General features: G+C 46.3%; 1 protein-coding gene across 3 annotated transcripts in view; it reads right to left on the bottom strand.

Annotated features, from left to right (window-relative positions):
* The window catches only part of PLA2G4A (phospholipase A2 group IVA), a 270,597-nt gene that overhangs the window by 169,591 nt on the left and 84,271 nt on the right, over positions 1-16,735 (bottom strand). For all 3 annotated transcript variants that reach the window (XM_088482227.1, XM_088482226.1, XM_088482229.1), the window contains one exon: positions 4,459-4,572. In XM_088482227.1, coding sequence (XP_088338353.1) covers positions 4,459-4,572 — 114 coding nt within the window. The remainder of the gene's footprint in view (positions 1-4,458; positions 4,573-16,735) is intronic.

Raw genomic sequence — 16,735 nt, 5'->3', positions numbered from 1 at the left:
CTCTTGCTTCAGGTGATGGCGGGGCAGGTTCAAGAGTGTTTGCTGGCGCTCCAGTCTTCGGCACGCAGTCGCTGAATGGCGAAAGTGGCCTGAAATTTTTCAGGCCACCCAAAGCGTATCCTGCACGCCCGTGTCGCTTTTCAGAAAATTCTGCACCACCAAGTTTATTGTGTGAGCAAAACATGGGACGTGCTGGAATTTGCCCAGATGTAATGCCCGCACAATATTGGTGGCGTTGTCAGATATCACAAATCCCCAGGAGAGTCTAAGTGGGGTAAGCCACTGGGCGATGATTTCCCTCAGTTTCTCTAAGAGGTTGTCGGCGGTGTGCTTCTTACTGAAACCGGTGATACACAGCGTAGCCTGCCTTGGAACGAGCTGGCGTTTCTGAGATGCTGCGACTGGTGACGCTGCTGCTGTTGCTGCATAAGGTGATACATCTACCCAGTGGGCTGTCACAGTCATATAGTCCTTAGTCTGCCCTGTTCCACTTGTCCACATGTCCGTGGTTAAGTGGACATTGGGTACATCGGCATTTTTCAGGACACTGAGGACACTTTTTCTGACGTTTCTGTACAGTCTCGGTATCGCCTGCCTAGTGAAGTGGAATCTAGACGGGATTTGGAACCGGGGACACACTACCTCCAGCAATTGTCTAAACCCCACTGCACTAATGGCGGATACCGGACGCACGTCTAACACCAACATAGCAGTCAAGGCCTCAGTTATACATTTTGCTTCAGGATGACTGCTGTCGTACTTCATCCTCCTCGCTAAGGACTGTTGGAGGGTCAATTGTTTAGTAAAAGTAGTGGTGTTCCTACTTCCTCTCTGGGATGATGAACGACTCCCAGCAGCAGCAACAGCAGCAGCGGCAGCAGTAGGCGTAGCAATGCAGGATCCTCCGGAGGAATCCCGGATAGGAGAGTCAGTCATGCCAGTGACATGGCATGCAGGACTACTTCCGATCCTGACTAAGGAGGAAATTGACGAGGAGGGAGTTGACGGTGTGGTTTGCAGGTGCTTGGATACAACAGGACGACGGGATTTAGGTGTCCCTGGACTGCTTACGGTCTTAGCCAACGTTTCTGAACTTGACAGTAACTTATTATGAACGCGCTGCAGGTGCCGTATAAGGGAGGATGTTCCTAGGTGGTTAACGTCCCTACCCCTACTTATTCCACCTTTACATAAGGTACATATGGCAAGACAGTTGTTGTCCGGATTTGGATAGAAATATTGCCAGACCAAAGAGGTGGAATGTTTGGTCTTCTGCCCAGGCATGACCGTGATGGGCTTTTTCATCCCACGGACAACAACTGTCTCCCCCAGAGCCTGATTTAAACAAACCACATCACCATCAGAATCCTCCTCGCCAACTTCCTCCTCAGCGCCAGCTACACCAGTATCCTCATCCTGTTGTACTTCAACAGTGACATCTTCAATTTGCATATCAGCAAGTGGACTGTGGGTGCTCCTTTCAGCACTTGCAGGGGGCGTGCAAATGGTGGAAAGAGCCACCTCTTCCCGTCCAGTGCTGGGAAGGTCAGGCATCACAACCACCACCACACTTGGACTCTCCTTGGGGATTTGTGATATCTTCTTAGAAAGCACAGGCAGACGACGTTGATGGCATGTTATCGTCTATGTCATGACTAGTGGCAGCAGCTTCAGCACTAGGAGGAAGTGGTTCTTGATCTTTCTCTATTTTATTTTTATCGGAGAAAGTTTGGTCCTCCATTTATGTTATATCGATTTGATATATACGTGCGGCTAAACACAGAAAATATTTTTTTATTTTTGCTGGAGAGTAGTGCACTTTGTGGGTTACACCAGCCTTTAAGAAATGAGCCAGCCGGCTCTTTACTTATGGGACACAGGCGCACGCTTGGCGCTGCTCCTTTGTTGATGCACGTGCGACTACTGCGCACACAATTCACAAACACAGAAAATATATATTTTTTTGGTTTGGACTGGAGTGTACTTTGGGGGTTACAACACCCTTTAACGGTCAAGCTAGCCGGCCCTTTACTTATGACACAGGCGCACGCTTGGCACTACTTTGTTGATGCACATGCGGCTACTGCGCACACAATTCACAAACACAGAAAATATATATTTTTTTGGTTTGGACTCGAGTGTACTTTGGGGGTTACAGCACCCTTTAACGGTCAAGCCAGCCGGCCCTTTACTTATGACACAGGCGCACGCTTGGCACTACTTTGTTGATGCACGTGCGGCTACTGCGCACACAATTCACAAACACAGAAAAAATATTATTTTTTTAGCACTTGGGGGGAGCACCCCTGATGGACAGAGCATTCCCTGGACAACACTACAGCACCCCTTTAGGACTGGGACTCTGCACAGGACTTTGGAGTGGACACAGCCCCTATGGACAACTGACTGCACAACACAGTCCAGCCAGCCCCTATGGACTTTGGAGGAGTGGACACAGCTAGTATGGACAACAGCAGCACAGCACAACACAGCCAGGCCCTATGGACTTTGGAGGAGTGGACACAGCCCCTATGGACAACAGCAGCACAGCACAACACAGCCAGCCCCTATGGACTTTGAAGTAGTGGACAACAGCAGCACAACACTACTCTGCACTACACTACACTACACAGCCCAGCCAGCCCTAACTCCCACCCTCCCTCTTCACTGTCCACAGCCGAGTGAGAAAATGGCGCCGACGCGGGTACCTTATATAGGTTCCAAAACCCGCGAGACTCGGAAGGCGGGATGATGACGTTTTGCCTCGATTTCAGATCCGAGTCAGGCGGGAAAAGTCGAGCCTGACTCGGATCTGCCACGGATCGGGGGGGGCTCGGGGGGGTTCGGATTTCAGAAATCCGAACCCGTTCACCCCTAATAAATATATATATATACACATATATATACATACACACAAATATATACTGTACATATATATACACACACATATAGTAAATATACATATACTGTATATATATATATACATATATATACACATGCACACATATATATTTATACACACACACATTTTCAATAAATATACACACACAGATAAACACATATATATATATATATATATATATATATACACACACACATTTTAGATAAAAATACACACACACAGATACACACACTATATATATATATATATATATATATATATATATATATATATATATATATATATATACACATACATACATACATACACACACACACACACACATAACTAAGCACTTGCAAGGGGGTTCCAACCTCAGCACCTACCTGCAGGTTGGTGCTTCTATGATCATCGGACAGGGATGCTCCTGTGATCATGGGGAAGCGCTGGTGTGATCAGGAGGGGGGGCTATTATAATCGCGGGGGGCATCCGTGTTGGGGGGGTGGCTGTTGTGATGGGGAGAGCACTGCGGGGGGTCCTCTTGTGATCGCAGGGGAGGGGAGTTGGTGCTCTTGTGATCACGGAGGGGGCACCTGTGATCATGTGCAGAGCGCAGAGGAGCAGTAGCTCCGCCTCCAGTCGACCATGATTTACAGACACTAGAGCCCACCTCTGCCTCTTGCCATATTTTTACATTTGCACTATGTGGCGGCGGCCATATTGGGGGGGATTTTACTGTGTGGTGTGGAGGGAGACATACTCGCCGGGCATGTCAGCAGCCGGACCTGCCCATCTTGGCATCGGCCCTTCTGGCATTTGCCAGAACTGCCAGATGGCCAGTCCGGCCCTGGCCATGGGGTTATAGGAGGGGAGGGGGTGATGTGAGTGCTGTAATGATTATGGGATGTAGATGTGAGGAGGGCAATGAGGGAGGGTGATGTGAGCTAAGTAATGATGAGTGAGGGGGGTGATGTGAGGAGGTAATAATGAGGGGAGCAATGTGAGGAGGGTAAAAATGATGGGGGCAATGTGAGGATGGTAATGATGAGCGGGTAATGTGAGACGGATAATGAAGAGGGGGGGCATGTGAGCTGGGATGATAATGGAGGAGGGTAATGATGAGAGGTGATATGAGCTAGGTAATGATAAAGGAGGAGGGTGACTCTGAGGGGACTCAGAAACAGCTCAGCCGGCAGGCACGCTAGGTGCATCATCAGCGTGGGGGGGGGTTGGCTTGGAGGGGGCTCCCACAACTTAGTTGCCCTGGGGCCCCCACAAACCTTAATCCGGCCCTGTGTTTATGCTGTACAGCGCTCTCCAGCCCATTTTACATTTTCCATGAGGTAAGTTATGACATAACCCTGGGTTTCCCAAACTCTGTCCAGCCCAGGTTTTAAGGATATCCATGCTTGTACATGGATGATATAATCAAACCGAATTTTGAAAAACGTTGATTTTAATACAAACTGAGCTACTGCCATTGTTCTCTTTATCTCTGCCAGAAATGTTAGCTTTAATTTTAGCCTTATTTTATGCAGCTATTTCATTACATATATATTGTTATTGTATTCTTTACCTTATTAAAAGTAAAAGGAACTTCTGTTTTTTGTCCAGGCTTCAATGAGGAGATCTGAAATGTTGTTGTGCCTAGAGTTTCATCCATCACATAATTAGCATCCATTAAGGTAATCTACAAAACAACAAAAAAACATTTTGTATCTGAAAAAGCTATCATGAATGACAAATACTTCTACTGTGAAATGGTTGCAGCCAGTGTTGTAACAAACAAACGTCTGTCATATTTACCGACTTTGAGTAAATCCATTACGGGACCAGCCCGGAGACCTACTGCTGCAGACCAGTTAGGGGGGCGGGGCCAGACTGATGGCGTAATTAGACCCCCCGAACTGGTCTGCAGCAGCAGGTCTCCGGGTTGCTCCCGAACTGGATTTGCTCAAAGTAGGTAAGTAATTAGTAATTTGCCGGAAAAGTCAGTAATTTGCTGGTCCGCGAGCATGGGGTGGGGCTAAATTATGCAAAGCGTCCTGTTTAGCCCCGCCCCCTCCTCACAGACCAGCAAATTCCCCATTAAATCTCCCCATCCTGCACGCTTCACTAGGAAGTGGGCAGGATATCTGCCTATACTTCCGGGGGTGCGGGGGGCTACGCGAATAATCGGAGCCTCCAGTGACTTCCAGGAGTGTAGGCAAGTATGATGTCTGTGTGTTATTTACATCACTACAAAACAGCTACTATAAGATCCTGTCTTTTTGTATCTACTATTATGATAGCAGGGGTAAGATCTCTCCTACCTGTTTTTTTGTGTGTTTCATATAAGTTGCTGTCCTGGTATTATTATTTTCAAACCATAGTGCCCATCCATGACCGTTAGCATCCAGTAATGAGTAGCTACATGTGTCCTCATACACTGTGGCTTCAGTAGCTCCAAATAGCTCCTCTTGGTGCAACTGTCCCTTTCCGCTTAAAATGTGCATCTTATTCGCACAATTAAATCAACTGGAAGACCCAAAACTACTTTGCTAAATTGCACTGATTAATTCGATGTGTGACATTTTTACGCCTGTGTGTGAATGTGTCTGAATCTGCATACGAAGTTGCACGATGCAGCGGCTGCTACTTTTTCCCATGGTGCTTCATCTGTTGCAGCCCGGGATCTGTAGTGCACTTTGGACCTGATTCAGAGCCGGACGCTCTTGAAGAGCACTCGCTCTGAATCAGGGCGCTTTTTTTTGTTTTTGTTGCGGCCTCTTGGCCAGTCGCTGAGCTCTGGGTGACCACCCACAGTTTTTGCGAGCGGCCAGGTGATGGTCGCGACCATCGTGGCTTGCGACGAGACCCTTGTGGTAGGGTCTCGTCTGTCGCAAGCCCCAGAGAGCTTCCTGCTCTAACAGAGCAGGAAGCTCTCCACTGACATCACTGGTGATGTCAGTGGTGCCTCCCACAAACAGCAGGCATTCCTTCGAGAACGCCTCAGTTTGTGTAGCCACCCCCCCTGCCCGCCTCCAAAATGGGGCGAGCTGTCAATCAAAACCGACAGCGGCCCCCTTTTGGTGCGAGACCCGTAGCGACGGAGCGCCTGTCGCTGGCCGGGTCTTGCGCATGTGCCCGCCGGAGCCGGCACCGGCGTGCGGTGCGTATGCGCAGTGAGGGACCATGTGCGCTCGCAAGCGGGTCTGAATCAGGCCCAGTGAGTGGTGTTTCACTGTGCCTGCGATGCGAATAAGGTGCACAATTTTCAGGAAAAGACACTACACCTCTCAAAGTGTCTCCGTCACGCCAGGCTTACATGTAGTATGGCGCATAGATGCTAGGTGAGGACACATCTGTATGTGCAAGAGGACCCTAAAGAGCATCAATGAGTGTACAAGTTCAAACTCTGGTTTTAGACATTTATTTCTACAAATTACCCAAACTGTCGCAATTGAATGGTTTGGACAGAATTATATATGACCTATTACCTCTGTGACAGGTACATTTTTCCTTTAATAAACCCTTTCTCACTAGGGAAAGAAAAGTAAAAATGTAAGTAAAATAAGACAGAAGGATAATTGTGAGAGTGAACAAAATAATTAGATTTTACTAAATTATTAAAAGGGGCAATAGACAGTGTAGATGAATGGGAGGCAAGTTTTAAATGGGACAATATGCAGAATTGGTAAAGGTAATATAACTGTGTACAGTTAGAGTTACAGTTAGGACAAATGGGGGAATTGGCAGACTACATATGAACCCAGTAACCTGTTCTCTTCAAACTGGGAGTAGGTCCCTTGCATTGCAAGTCAATTTTTGTAAATATTATAATTATCTTTATTTATATTTAAAAAAAAAGACCAACATATTATGCAGTGCTGTACAATGAGGGTATATTGATACAGACAAGTGATTTACAATTACCATGAAACTTAAGGTAGAGATCGCCCTCCACAAATTAGCTTATAATATAAGTGTGGCATAAACTTGATATATAATATAGCTGGATTTTGAGCGCCGGGATCCTGAGCACCAGAAACCTGTACCCACCCCGGCTACAGTACCTTTTCATTCAAACCTGAAATTCATGTGAATATTGTATGTTGGAATGGAATATAAGCTATAGGTTATTTACAAGCAGCTTGTTGATGTCTCAGACACCCAGACACATTTAATGTGGTCACCGATTTTTATTTGAACTATTTACAGTGGTGGTTGATCTTATACATTTTGTCTTATATACGTTAACAATGTGGTCTAAGGTGGCAATTATTAATCATAAGAACTAGACACATTATAATTCAATTGACATATTGGGCAAAATTTACTAAGCAGCAGTTCTAAATCCCGGTTGTTTGAATAGCCGCCAATTTACTAAGGTCAAATCCGCCACAAAACCGCTGCGAAACCACAATTTAGAATAGAGTAAAATTGAATATCAAAGCACCATCGATATTTCAGACAATAGAAATAGAATAAAAACCCAATTTTTCATGTAGGGGGTTTGAAAACGACCTTAAAACTGTCAGCAAACTCACCCAAACAACATACCTGCCTGTAGCAGGCGAGTTGGGTGAAGCACAGCACAGATCACTATGATCCGTGCAGGCCATGTTCTGTTTATAAGGATAGAAATAGTTAAAAGTAAAATGAGTGGGGTCCCCCTCCAAATCTATAACCAAACCTGGAACTCTGTGCCTGGTCTGGTATTTGAAAATAGGAGGGAAAAACTGTGCAAGGTTTTCCCTATTTTCCAATACCCAGCACTAGGCTGAACCAGTCAGGGGGGGGGATAATACCATAGACAAACAGCACGAGGTCCCCCTGTCATAATGTTAACCAAAGCAGTCAGCCTGGGGCTTAAATCCTTTGGAAAGTCAGGACCCTCCAAAAAAATGGGGTCTTCTTTCTGAGGGACAACCAGCCTATGCTGAAAGCCCTGGACTGTCCCACGCACCCCCTGAGCTTTCGGTATGTGGTTAATAGTGATTAAACAGTTAATAATATTGTTCTTTACAGGCGGATTACAAGTCTCAGCAAGCCTGCCGCGGCATGATAGCACACGTAGAAACACAATTACAAGCATGCCCGGACATTAAAGCCCGGTTGGCACTTGTACTCCATGTGTAAAATAAAAATATTAAAATAAAGCCAAGACACGGATACCAGGGAGTAAATTTGATAAGAATCGAGTTCGGTCGAGTTTCTTTTTTTTTTTTTTTATTAACTCACTTTGACTCGCCGAAACTCGGGAGAGTTCCCATTTTTCAACTCGCAAATTTACTAAGAAGTGAGTTTTCTGATGGTGAAGTAGAACGAGTTTTTTCCCCCAAATTGCGAGTTTAGATGAAATTAATTACCCAAGATTGCAGTGTTTTCTCTCTGCAAAACTCACCCAGGCAAGCAGCCTGCACATATCAGTGAAATATGTGAAGGCTGCTTGTGTGATCTACCTGTAAAAAACAGGTTAAATGTTTTTTTTTAAATTACGTAGGATTCCCCCCAAAAGCCTAACCAGCCCCGGACTTGCCAGCCACTCCTGGTTCCTAAGATTACGGGAAACAAAATGAGTAGGGTTCCACCGTAATTTAGGAACCAGCACCTGGCTGCAGGGCCAGTCCTGGTTTTAATTATAGGGGGATAAAAAATTGAGTAGGGGTCCCCCTATAATTAAAACCAGCACCGAACCCAAAACGGCCGGGCTGTAAAGCCACAGCCCACAGACCCTTCACCGGGGCTCCGTGGCCAAAGCATAATCAGCCCAAGCTGGTCAGGCGAAGCCGGGGATCTCAGGGAAGATGGGACCCCCCCAAGAAGGGGTCCCCTCCCCCGAAACCCCAAGCTTGGTCTGAAGCCTGGGACTCTTCCCCGCACCCCTGGAGCAATGGGTATGTGGGTAATAAAGTGAGAAATATAAGGAAACTATTGTATTTTACAGTGGGACTACAGGTGCCAGCATGCCTGCCATTTGGCACTTGTGGAACTACAAGTGCCAGCAGACGGCCGGCACCCGTACCTCCACTGTAAAATAAATAGTTAAATAAAGACAAATCACACACACCATGCATAGTAAAACTTTATTTCATACACCTACCCATTCACACATACTTACCTGCTGCAGATGTGTCTGTTCCCTTCTCAAGTAGGATCAGTGCCTGGCCCTGCAATAAAGAATCTATAATCACCTAGATCCTGGCGCTGCTCTCCGCAGCATCCAGGGTCTTGGTAAAACAAATAAACGAGTTACCCGAACCAGACCGGACAGATGTAAGTATATGCTGTTGCATACACTTATACCTCGCAAAATGACAGATGACTGAAGTCAGCTGTAATTTCTCATGGGGCACGAGTCAATCAGCGGACACTTTACATGTAAAGCGGCCACTCATTGGCTGCTCCCACATGGGTCCAAGACAATGAGCGCCCGATACATGTAAAGCGGCAGCGGATTGGCTCACGCCCCGTGAGAAATTACAGTTGACTTAGTCATCTGTCATTTCGGATCTCTGCTGGGCTGTGGCATTACCGGTGCTGGTTTTAATTATAGGGGGACCCCTACGCAATTTTTTTTCCCCCTATAAAAATTCAACCAGGACTGGCCCTGCAGCCAGGTGCTGGTTCCTAAATTACGGTGGAACCCTACTCATTTTGTTCCCCGTAATTTAGGAACCAGGGCTGGCTGGCAAGTCCGGGGCTGGTTAAGCTTTTGGGGGGGACCCTACGTCATTTTATTGAATAAAAAACACTTTATATTAGGTATTCAGACAGAAACATACACAAATCACACTGATCTGTGTATGTTTCTGACAAACTCAGCTCAGGAGGTTGTCTATTTGAGGTGGTCTATTTGAAACATCAATTTATTAGTGAGTTTGCTACAAACTCACCCCAGATTGTAAACTCAATTCTTTGTAAATTTGCGAGTTGCAACTTTTTCATGTAAAGTCCTAGTTTGGCCGATGAAGAGTTTAGTCGAGTTTGCAAACTCACATGAGTTTTAACAGTGAGAAGAGAAACTAACTTCCAAACTCACACCAAGGTCAACATATATACATATACAGTATACATATACACACATATATAGTGGCATATAGGTTTATTTTCCTTGTTCTGCTATAAAGAACAGAACCCAATCCCTGGAACAAAGAGACTGGATACCTTTAAAACACAGCTGCACTACATGGGTCTAATTGGTGTGTCTGTGTGATGCATAAAGGTTCTGAGATTCGGGGGAAAGGTGCTCCTGACACTGAATTAGTCGGTCAGGTGATAGAGAGCTGGTAATGTTTAGTTTAGTGTCAGGGAGCCATATGTGGGATGTAAATGTGCTGACATAACATTTTGCAAAAGTAAAAAGCCATCTGCAAAGGACAACTGCTGTCAAGTGTGTCCTTTGTAAGTAGAAGCTTACAAAGTGGTGTCAGGTCGTGGGATCCTTCTGTTAGCCGCGATTCGTGTGTCGGAGACCAGAGGCTGTCTCGATGGTTTGGTGAGTGAGGTTAACTGGTCTGTAAAAATCGGTTTATTTGGACATGTGGAAAAGTTGTGCTTGGTGCAAATGTATAGTTTATGCTGTGTTATTTGTGAAGAGAAACTAGTGTATACACAGTGTTAATATTTCCAAACAAACTCAACTGTTTCTGAGATTTGTTGCAACAGGAATAGTGGTTTTTATCTGGCTGAAAAGCACCAAATGTTTTCTCTGTTTTTACTTGGTCTTGATAAATTTGGGTGTCGTACAGAAATCTAAGCACAGGCTGCTAAGAAAAGTACCAGTATCAGTGGCAAACGCAAGATTTTGAAAGGGGGGTTTCCAATACTTGGTTACAAAACCAATGGCAAAATATCTAAACACATACAGGCAGCACTCCTCCTCAATAATCCAAGCTTGTTAAGCCATTACTGTGCAACCTTTCAGATGCCTTGACAAAATATGTAATAAATGCAACTGAAACGTGGCACAGAAATGGATTAATAAACTTGGATTATTGAGTACCCGAGGAGAGCGCTGCCTGTATCTGATTGTATGAGACTGAGCTATGCTTAGATTTTAGGATTAGCACCCAGTCTGTTGAATCTATATTTATATATATATATACAGTGGTCGAAGTGGAAATTTTGAAGTGGGGGTATGGAAATATCAGTGGGGATTTGCTTAGGCAGGCCCAAATCTTGAACCCCCCTGATATTTCCATACCCCCACTTCAAAATAAGGGCAGTGACCTAGGCCTAATGCCCAGGTTCACTTACCAAGGGCACGGGTCTTTGCCTGCTAAACAAGCACCAAAGGCCTGAGGACTGACTAGGCCCATGGGCCTAGTGTCCAACAACCCCGGTGGTCTAGGGAGGATTAAATAAGTTAAAGTGGGCGAAGCCGCTTACCATGGCGCTGGGAGAGGCTGCAGTGGGGAGATTCGTTTAGGTTTTTTCCTTTCCACCACTGCAGCACTCTCCGGTCCTCAGCTTCTTGCTGCTGGTCTGTCCAGGCCAGCGGCGCCTCCTTTTCTTGGCCGGCTCTTCCTTCTTCTTTTCTTCTGGAAGTCTTCTTTCCTCCCTCTCTGCTCTTCTCCCTTTGCAGCATCACACATTTCCTCACTGCAGCACACACCTCTCCTCACTGCAACACACACCTCTCCTCATGCTCATACCTCCCCTCCCCACAGCACTCACCTCTCCTCACACCTCATCTACCCACAGCACTCACCTCTTCTCACACCTCCCCTCCCGACAGCACTCACCTCTTCTCACACCTCACCTACCCGCAGCACTCACCTCTTCTCACACCTCACCTACCCGCAGCACTCACCTCTTCTCACACCTCCCCTCCCGACAGCACTCACCTCTTCTCACACCTCACCTACCCGCAGCACTAACCTTTTCTCACACCTCCCCTCCTCACAGCACTCACCTCAGCACTCACTTCTCCTCACACCTCACCTACCCACAGCACTCACCTGTCCTCACACCTCCCCTCCCCACAGCACTCACTTCTCCTCACACCTCACCTACCCACAGCACTCACCTGTCCTCACACCTCCCCTCCCCACAGCACTCACCTGTCCTCACACCTCCCCTCCCCACTTACCTGTCCTCACTTACCTGTCCTCCCCCCTCCCCCCTCCCCACAGCACTCACTTCTCCTCACACCTACCTTACCCTCACAGCAGCACACCTCTCCTCACATGACCACTCACCTCACTGCAGCACTCACTTCTCCCCTCACCACTCACCTCACTGCAGCACTCACTTCTCCCCTCACCACTCACCTCACTGCAGCACTCACTTCTCCCCTCACCACTCACCTCACTGCAGCACTCACTTCCCCTCCCCTCACGCCACCCCTTCCCTCAGCAATCTCCACAGCACTATGTTCCCCTTATCTATACACACAGCCCCTCATGATCTGTAAACACAGCCCCTCACCATTACTACACACAGCCCCACACCATCTGCATACACAGTACACATAGCCCCACACCATCTGCATACACACAGTGCACACAGCCTCTGCATACACACAGCCCCTTCATCATCTGCATACACACAGCACACACAGCCTCTGCATACACACAGCCTCTGCATACACACAGTGCACACAGCCTCTGCATACACACAGCTCCTTCATCATCTGCATACACACAGCACACACAGCCTCTGCATACACACAGCCTCTGCATACACACAGTACACAGCCTCTGCATACACACACTAGTCTTTACCTTACCGGCATCTCTGTACACACTCTTCTTAACATAGCCCCGCCCCCTCAGCACTCGTTTCGCCGCAGTGGTGTAATGCAGAGTGCTGCACTCTTCCCTTCAGGATCCCGGCCTGGTGGAATTTTAGATTAGAATAATACGCCGGCCACGCGGACCAACAGCCAATTAGGAGCGGCCACATGCCGCTCATGATTGGCTGCCGGCAGCGCGGACCGACAGCCAATTAGGAGCGGCCACGTGGCTGCTCCTGATTGGATGCCGGTCCGCGAGCCGTCATTGGCTCGCGCGACCGGCATTAGTGCCCAAGTTTGCTGCTCGGTGCTTTATTAAGCTGCACGGTAATGGATCGGCGTGCAGGGGGGGGTGGGTTTCTAGGTACTCGGAAACCCCCCCCTGCGTGCGCGCCTGAGTATGCCTAGACATTAGTCTGTTAGTCTGTATAAGCCCAATTGAAGATACAGTGCTTTGATTATTGCTGGTTATTGTAGTGCCACATGAAGAAATGTTTTGACTGTATTGAAACATAGTGTGGTACAAGTAAACAAATAACTAATTTGAAAGACTGTTTAAACCCACTTAAAGGGAAAGGTTTTTTTCTGGTGTATTGTGCAGTGGCCGTTGGCTGGCCGGTGTATAATAAGAGAGGCCTAATTTTACTACTCAGCTCAGAGAGCAAGATGGAGGAAATCCTGTGAGCCTTAATTAATGTAGCTGCGTCACAACAGGTTCAGCAAGCCCAGTTGTAAGCAGTTGCTGAGGCCCAGGTAGGGAGCAACAAACTGCTGCAGGCAGAGCTCAGTCAGCTGCGACTGAGTGAATGCAGGCCTTCCGTAATGCAGAATTTGACACCATCAGATGATGATAATGAGGCATTTCTGTTGTCCTTTTAGAAGAAAGAAACTCAGCTTAAATGGCCAATGGAGGATTGGATGGCACAATTGGCTCCTCATTTGACAGGTGAAGCACAGCGGGCCTATGTGGATATGCCCGAAGCCCAGGCAGAGAATTATCAGCAGCTAAAAGCCACAATTCTGTCGCAGGTAGTGGTGACAAGGCCTGGGAAAGCACAGCATTTCAATAACTGGCGATATAGGCCAGGATGCGCAATGCATGCTCAGCTAGCTGACCTGGCGAAGTTATCCCAAAGTTGGTTAGGGCGTGAAAGAAACCCGCCAGACAAGATCCTGGAAATCCAGGCAACTGACCATTGTGTTCGGAAAAGTAAAGCAGGAGCTGTAAAATGGGTTCTGCAGAGCAATCGGCGGTCATTTGAGGGGTTTGTGGTAGCCATTGACCGATATTACGCCCTGGCAAATATGGCCCAGACAGCAGAGGTGGTTGTCAGGCCGATATTCAGAAGAGAATCAGCAAAAGATGTGGGCACAGAGCAGAGGGTGACCTTAGAAAGGTGCTTTAAGTGTGGTGAACCAGTCTAAATTGGCAGGAACCGATGGATTGTTTGGTTGTGTGAAGGGGCCCCACATTCCCTTTCTGTGTGATCATGTCCTCATCCGTGGAGAGCCCACTGCTATTCCGAGTACCAGTCCTGATAAAGCAACAGGTAGTGTTGACTTCGATGGAATCGGGCAGTGGTGTCCAGCACTCTGGTTTCAGAAGGACTGATGGACTGGCTGCCACCAGAAAAGGTGCTGTATGTCCACAGGGACAAATAGTGCAAGTGAGGTTGCCATATCCCCTTATTCTGGGGCAAGACTTTCCCCTGTTCCGGGAGATTATACCAGACCGGATCAATCCGGACATGCCTGCAACTGAACTACTGGCCGGACATCCGACCCTACAAGATCCTCCTACTCACATTCCAGAACCGGAGAGAGAAGTCAGAAAGCAGCAAGATCTAGAGCCTTGCTACAGGCTTTGGTTGCAATCAAACCAGCATTGCCTACCAGAAGGTGTGAAGAGGAAGGCCTGCTCAGAAAAGGATGGGAGGTAGCAGAAACCTGGTCAGCAGGTTGAAAAGACCAGTCTCCTGTGTCCAGGACTGCAACACTCCAAGGTTTTACTAGAGAACAATTTAAGAATTAAGCATTGGCAAATGCCTATAACAATTTTCTGGAAATTAATGGAATGTGGAAGGCTGCTGGACAGGTTGAAAAGAGAGCCAGACTTTAGAATAGAAGGGGACCTGCTATGTAGGGTAGCGGTGGCTCAAGGGAAACAAGTTAAACAGCTTTTGGTGCCATAGTTACATGTTCCTTTGATATTGGCAGCTGCCCATGTACACCCCAAGGGAGAACATTTGGTAGAGAAGAAAACTCTCAATTGGGTACTCCAGAGATTTTACTGGTCAGGCATCAGCAAGGCAGTTAGGAGATACTGGCAAGTTTGCTAACAGAACATACCTAGACCTAATTATAGTTTCCTGGGTACTCCTTACTTAAGCCCCAGATTCAATAGTAAAGCAACACTTAAAAGTGGCAAGGGGGCAGCAAAAGAGGGGTACTGATGCCTGAACCACCATACGCTTCTATAATCCAGGTGACAAAAATAGACACTTACCTGAATCCAGTACAAACTAGACTGTTAAACACCTAAAACAAAACAATAGAACATGACAATAATTGTTTGAATAATGTCCTTTTTTTGGTTTTAAATTCCAAAAAATAAAAAAACAGCTTGCAGTAGGCTGGCACACTTACTGGAGTCTGCAAAGAACGTTGTTATTTTGTTCCTCCAAAAACATGTCCACCCAAACACACAAAGTAATCAGGTTTGTTAAATTTATGGACAAAAAAAATAACCCACCCCCCCCAAAAAAAAAACAATAAAAAACCCACCACCCAAAATTAAAAAAAAGGAACAGCAAAAAAAAAAAAAAAACCACCACCCAAAAAAAAAAAGAAAAAAAAGGCACACCAAAAAAAAAAAAGTGGGTGAATGGCAACAGATGATCAAAGTAGATAACGGGAAAACGTATATAGAGGGACCGTGTGATTCAACCCAGGGAACATAGTGGACACAGATTTGGCATACAATAGTGTAAAGAGTTAATGTCACCAATATAACACCGATATTAATAAACGGCATCATTCAGGATTAGCCAGCAAAAATAGCATAACATGCTGTTCTTAACGAAAAAATATGTGCAAATAGGGTGGCAAAGACAAATAAACAGAGCACATACATCGTATCATACTACCATGTAGAAAATAAAATCTGCTACATGACATAGAAAAGGCATTAAGGTAAGAACACAGACAACGGGTTAGTTTCATTTAACCCCCTAGGTGCCACAGTGTCAAGACGACCGATCCACATACTTTCCCTCTGATGGAGTAGTTTAGTACGATCACCTCCCCTATGTGGGGGTGGTACCCAATCAATAAGACGGCAGCGTAGCATAGAAACCTGATGTTCTCTCTGGATAAAGTGTCGTGCAACAGGTTTATCCGTTTGGCCAGTTTGTAATGCAGCCGTGATATTAGACCTATGATTGGCCATACGTTCCCTGAAAGGTCTAGTGGTAAGGCCTACATAATACAAGCTGCAGGGGCAAGTTAGAATATATATAACATACTCCATTTGACAATGTAACCTGTAGTGGATCTTCAAAGGTTTCCCAGTGTGAGGGTGTGGAAAGGTGGAACCTGTAAGCATGCTACGGCATGTTATGCAACTTCCACAACTCACACATCCGGGTTTCTGTTTCAAAATACAATCAGTACCTTTCGTTGTCTTAGGCGACAAAGTAGGTCTCATCAAAAGTTGATTCAAGTTAGCATTCCTTCTACAAGCAAAAATAGGTGGTGCAACATTCTTCATTTTAAGTTCAGGATCAGACGTTAGCAGAGGCCATCGATGATGTACTGCTTTATGAATGGTGTATGATTTTTGTTGCTGTATCTGGTGGAAAAGATCATTCTCTCGTCCAACCTATGTTTAGTTGTTTCCATAGAACGACCAGCGCTGCTAGACCCTTTTGCCATAGAGAGATTATGTTGGATCAAATGTTCATGATAACCCCTTGTTCTAAACCGCTCACTCATTTCAGATAACTGATTTTCCACTATATCAGTATCGTTGGTGTTACGTAGTACTCATAAAAACTGTGCCTTAGGTAGACTATTAATGATAGCAGGAGGATGGAAGCTACGAGCATGGAGGAGGGTATTTCGATCGGTTGAT

The sequence above is a fragment of the Taudactylus pleione genome, unplaced genomic scaffold (genome assembly GCF_031769625.1).
Source record: "Taudactylus pleione unplaced genomic scaffold, aTauple2 ptg000283l, whole genome shotgun sequence".
NCBI classification, from domain to species: domain Eukaryota; kingdom Metazoa; phylum Chordata; class Amphibia; order Anura; family Myobatrachidae; genus Taudactylus; species Taudactylus pleione.
Note: the sequence above shows the minus strand (reverse complement) of the source record. Positions and strands in the feature narration are given on the sequence as shown.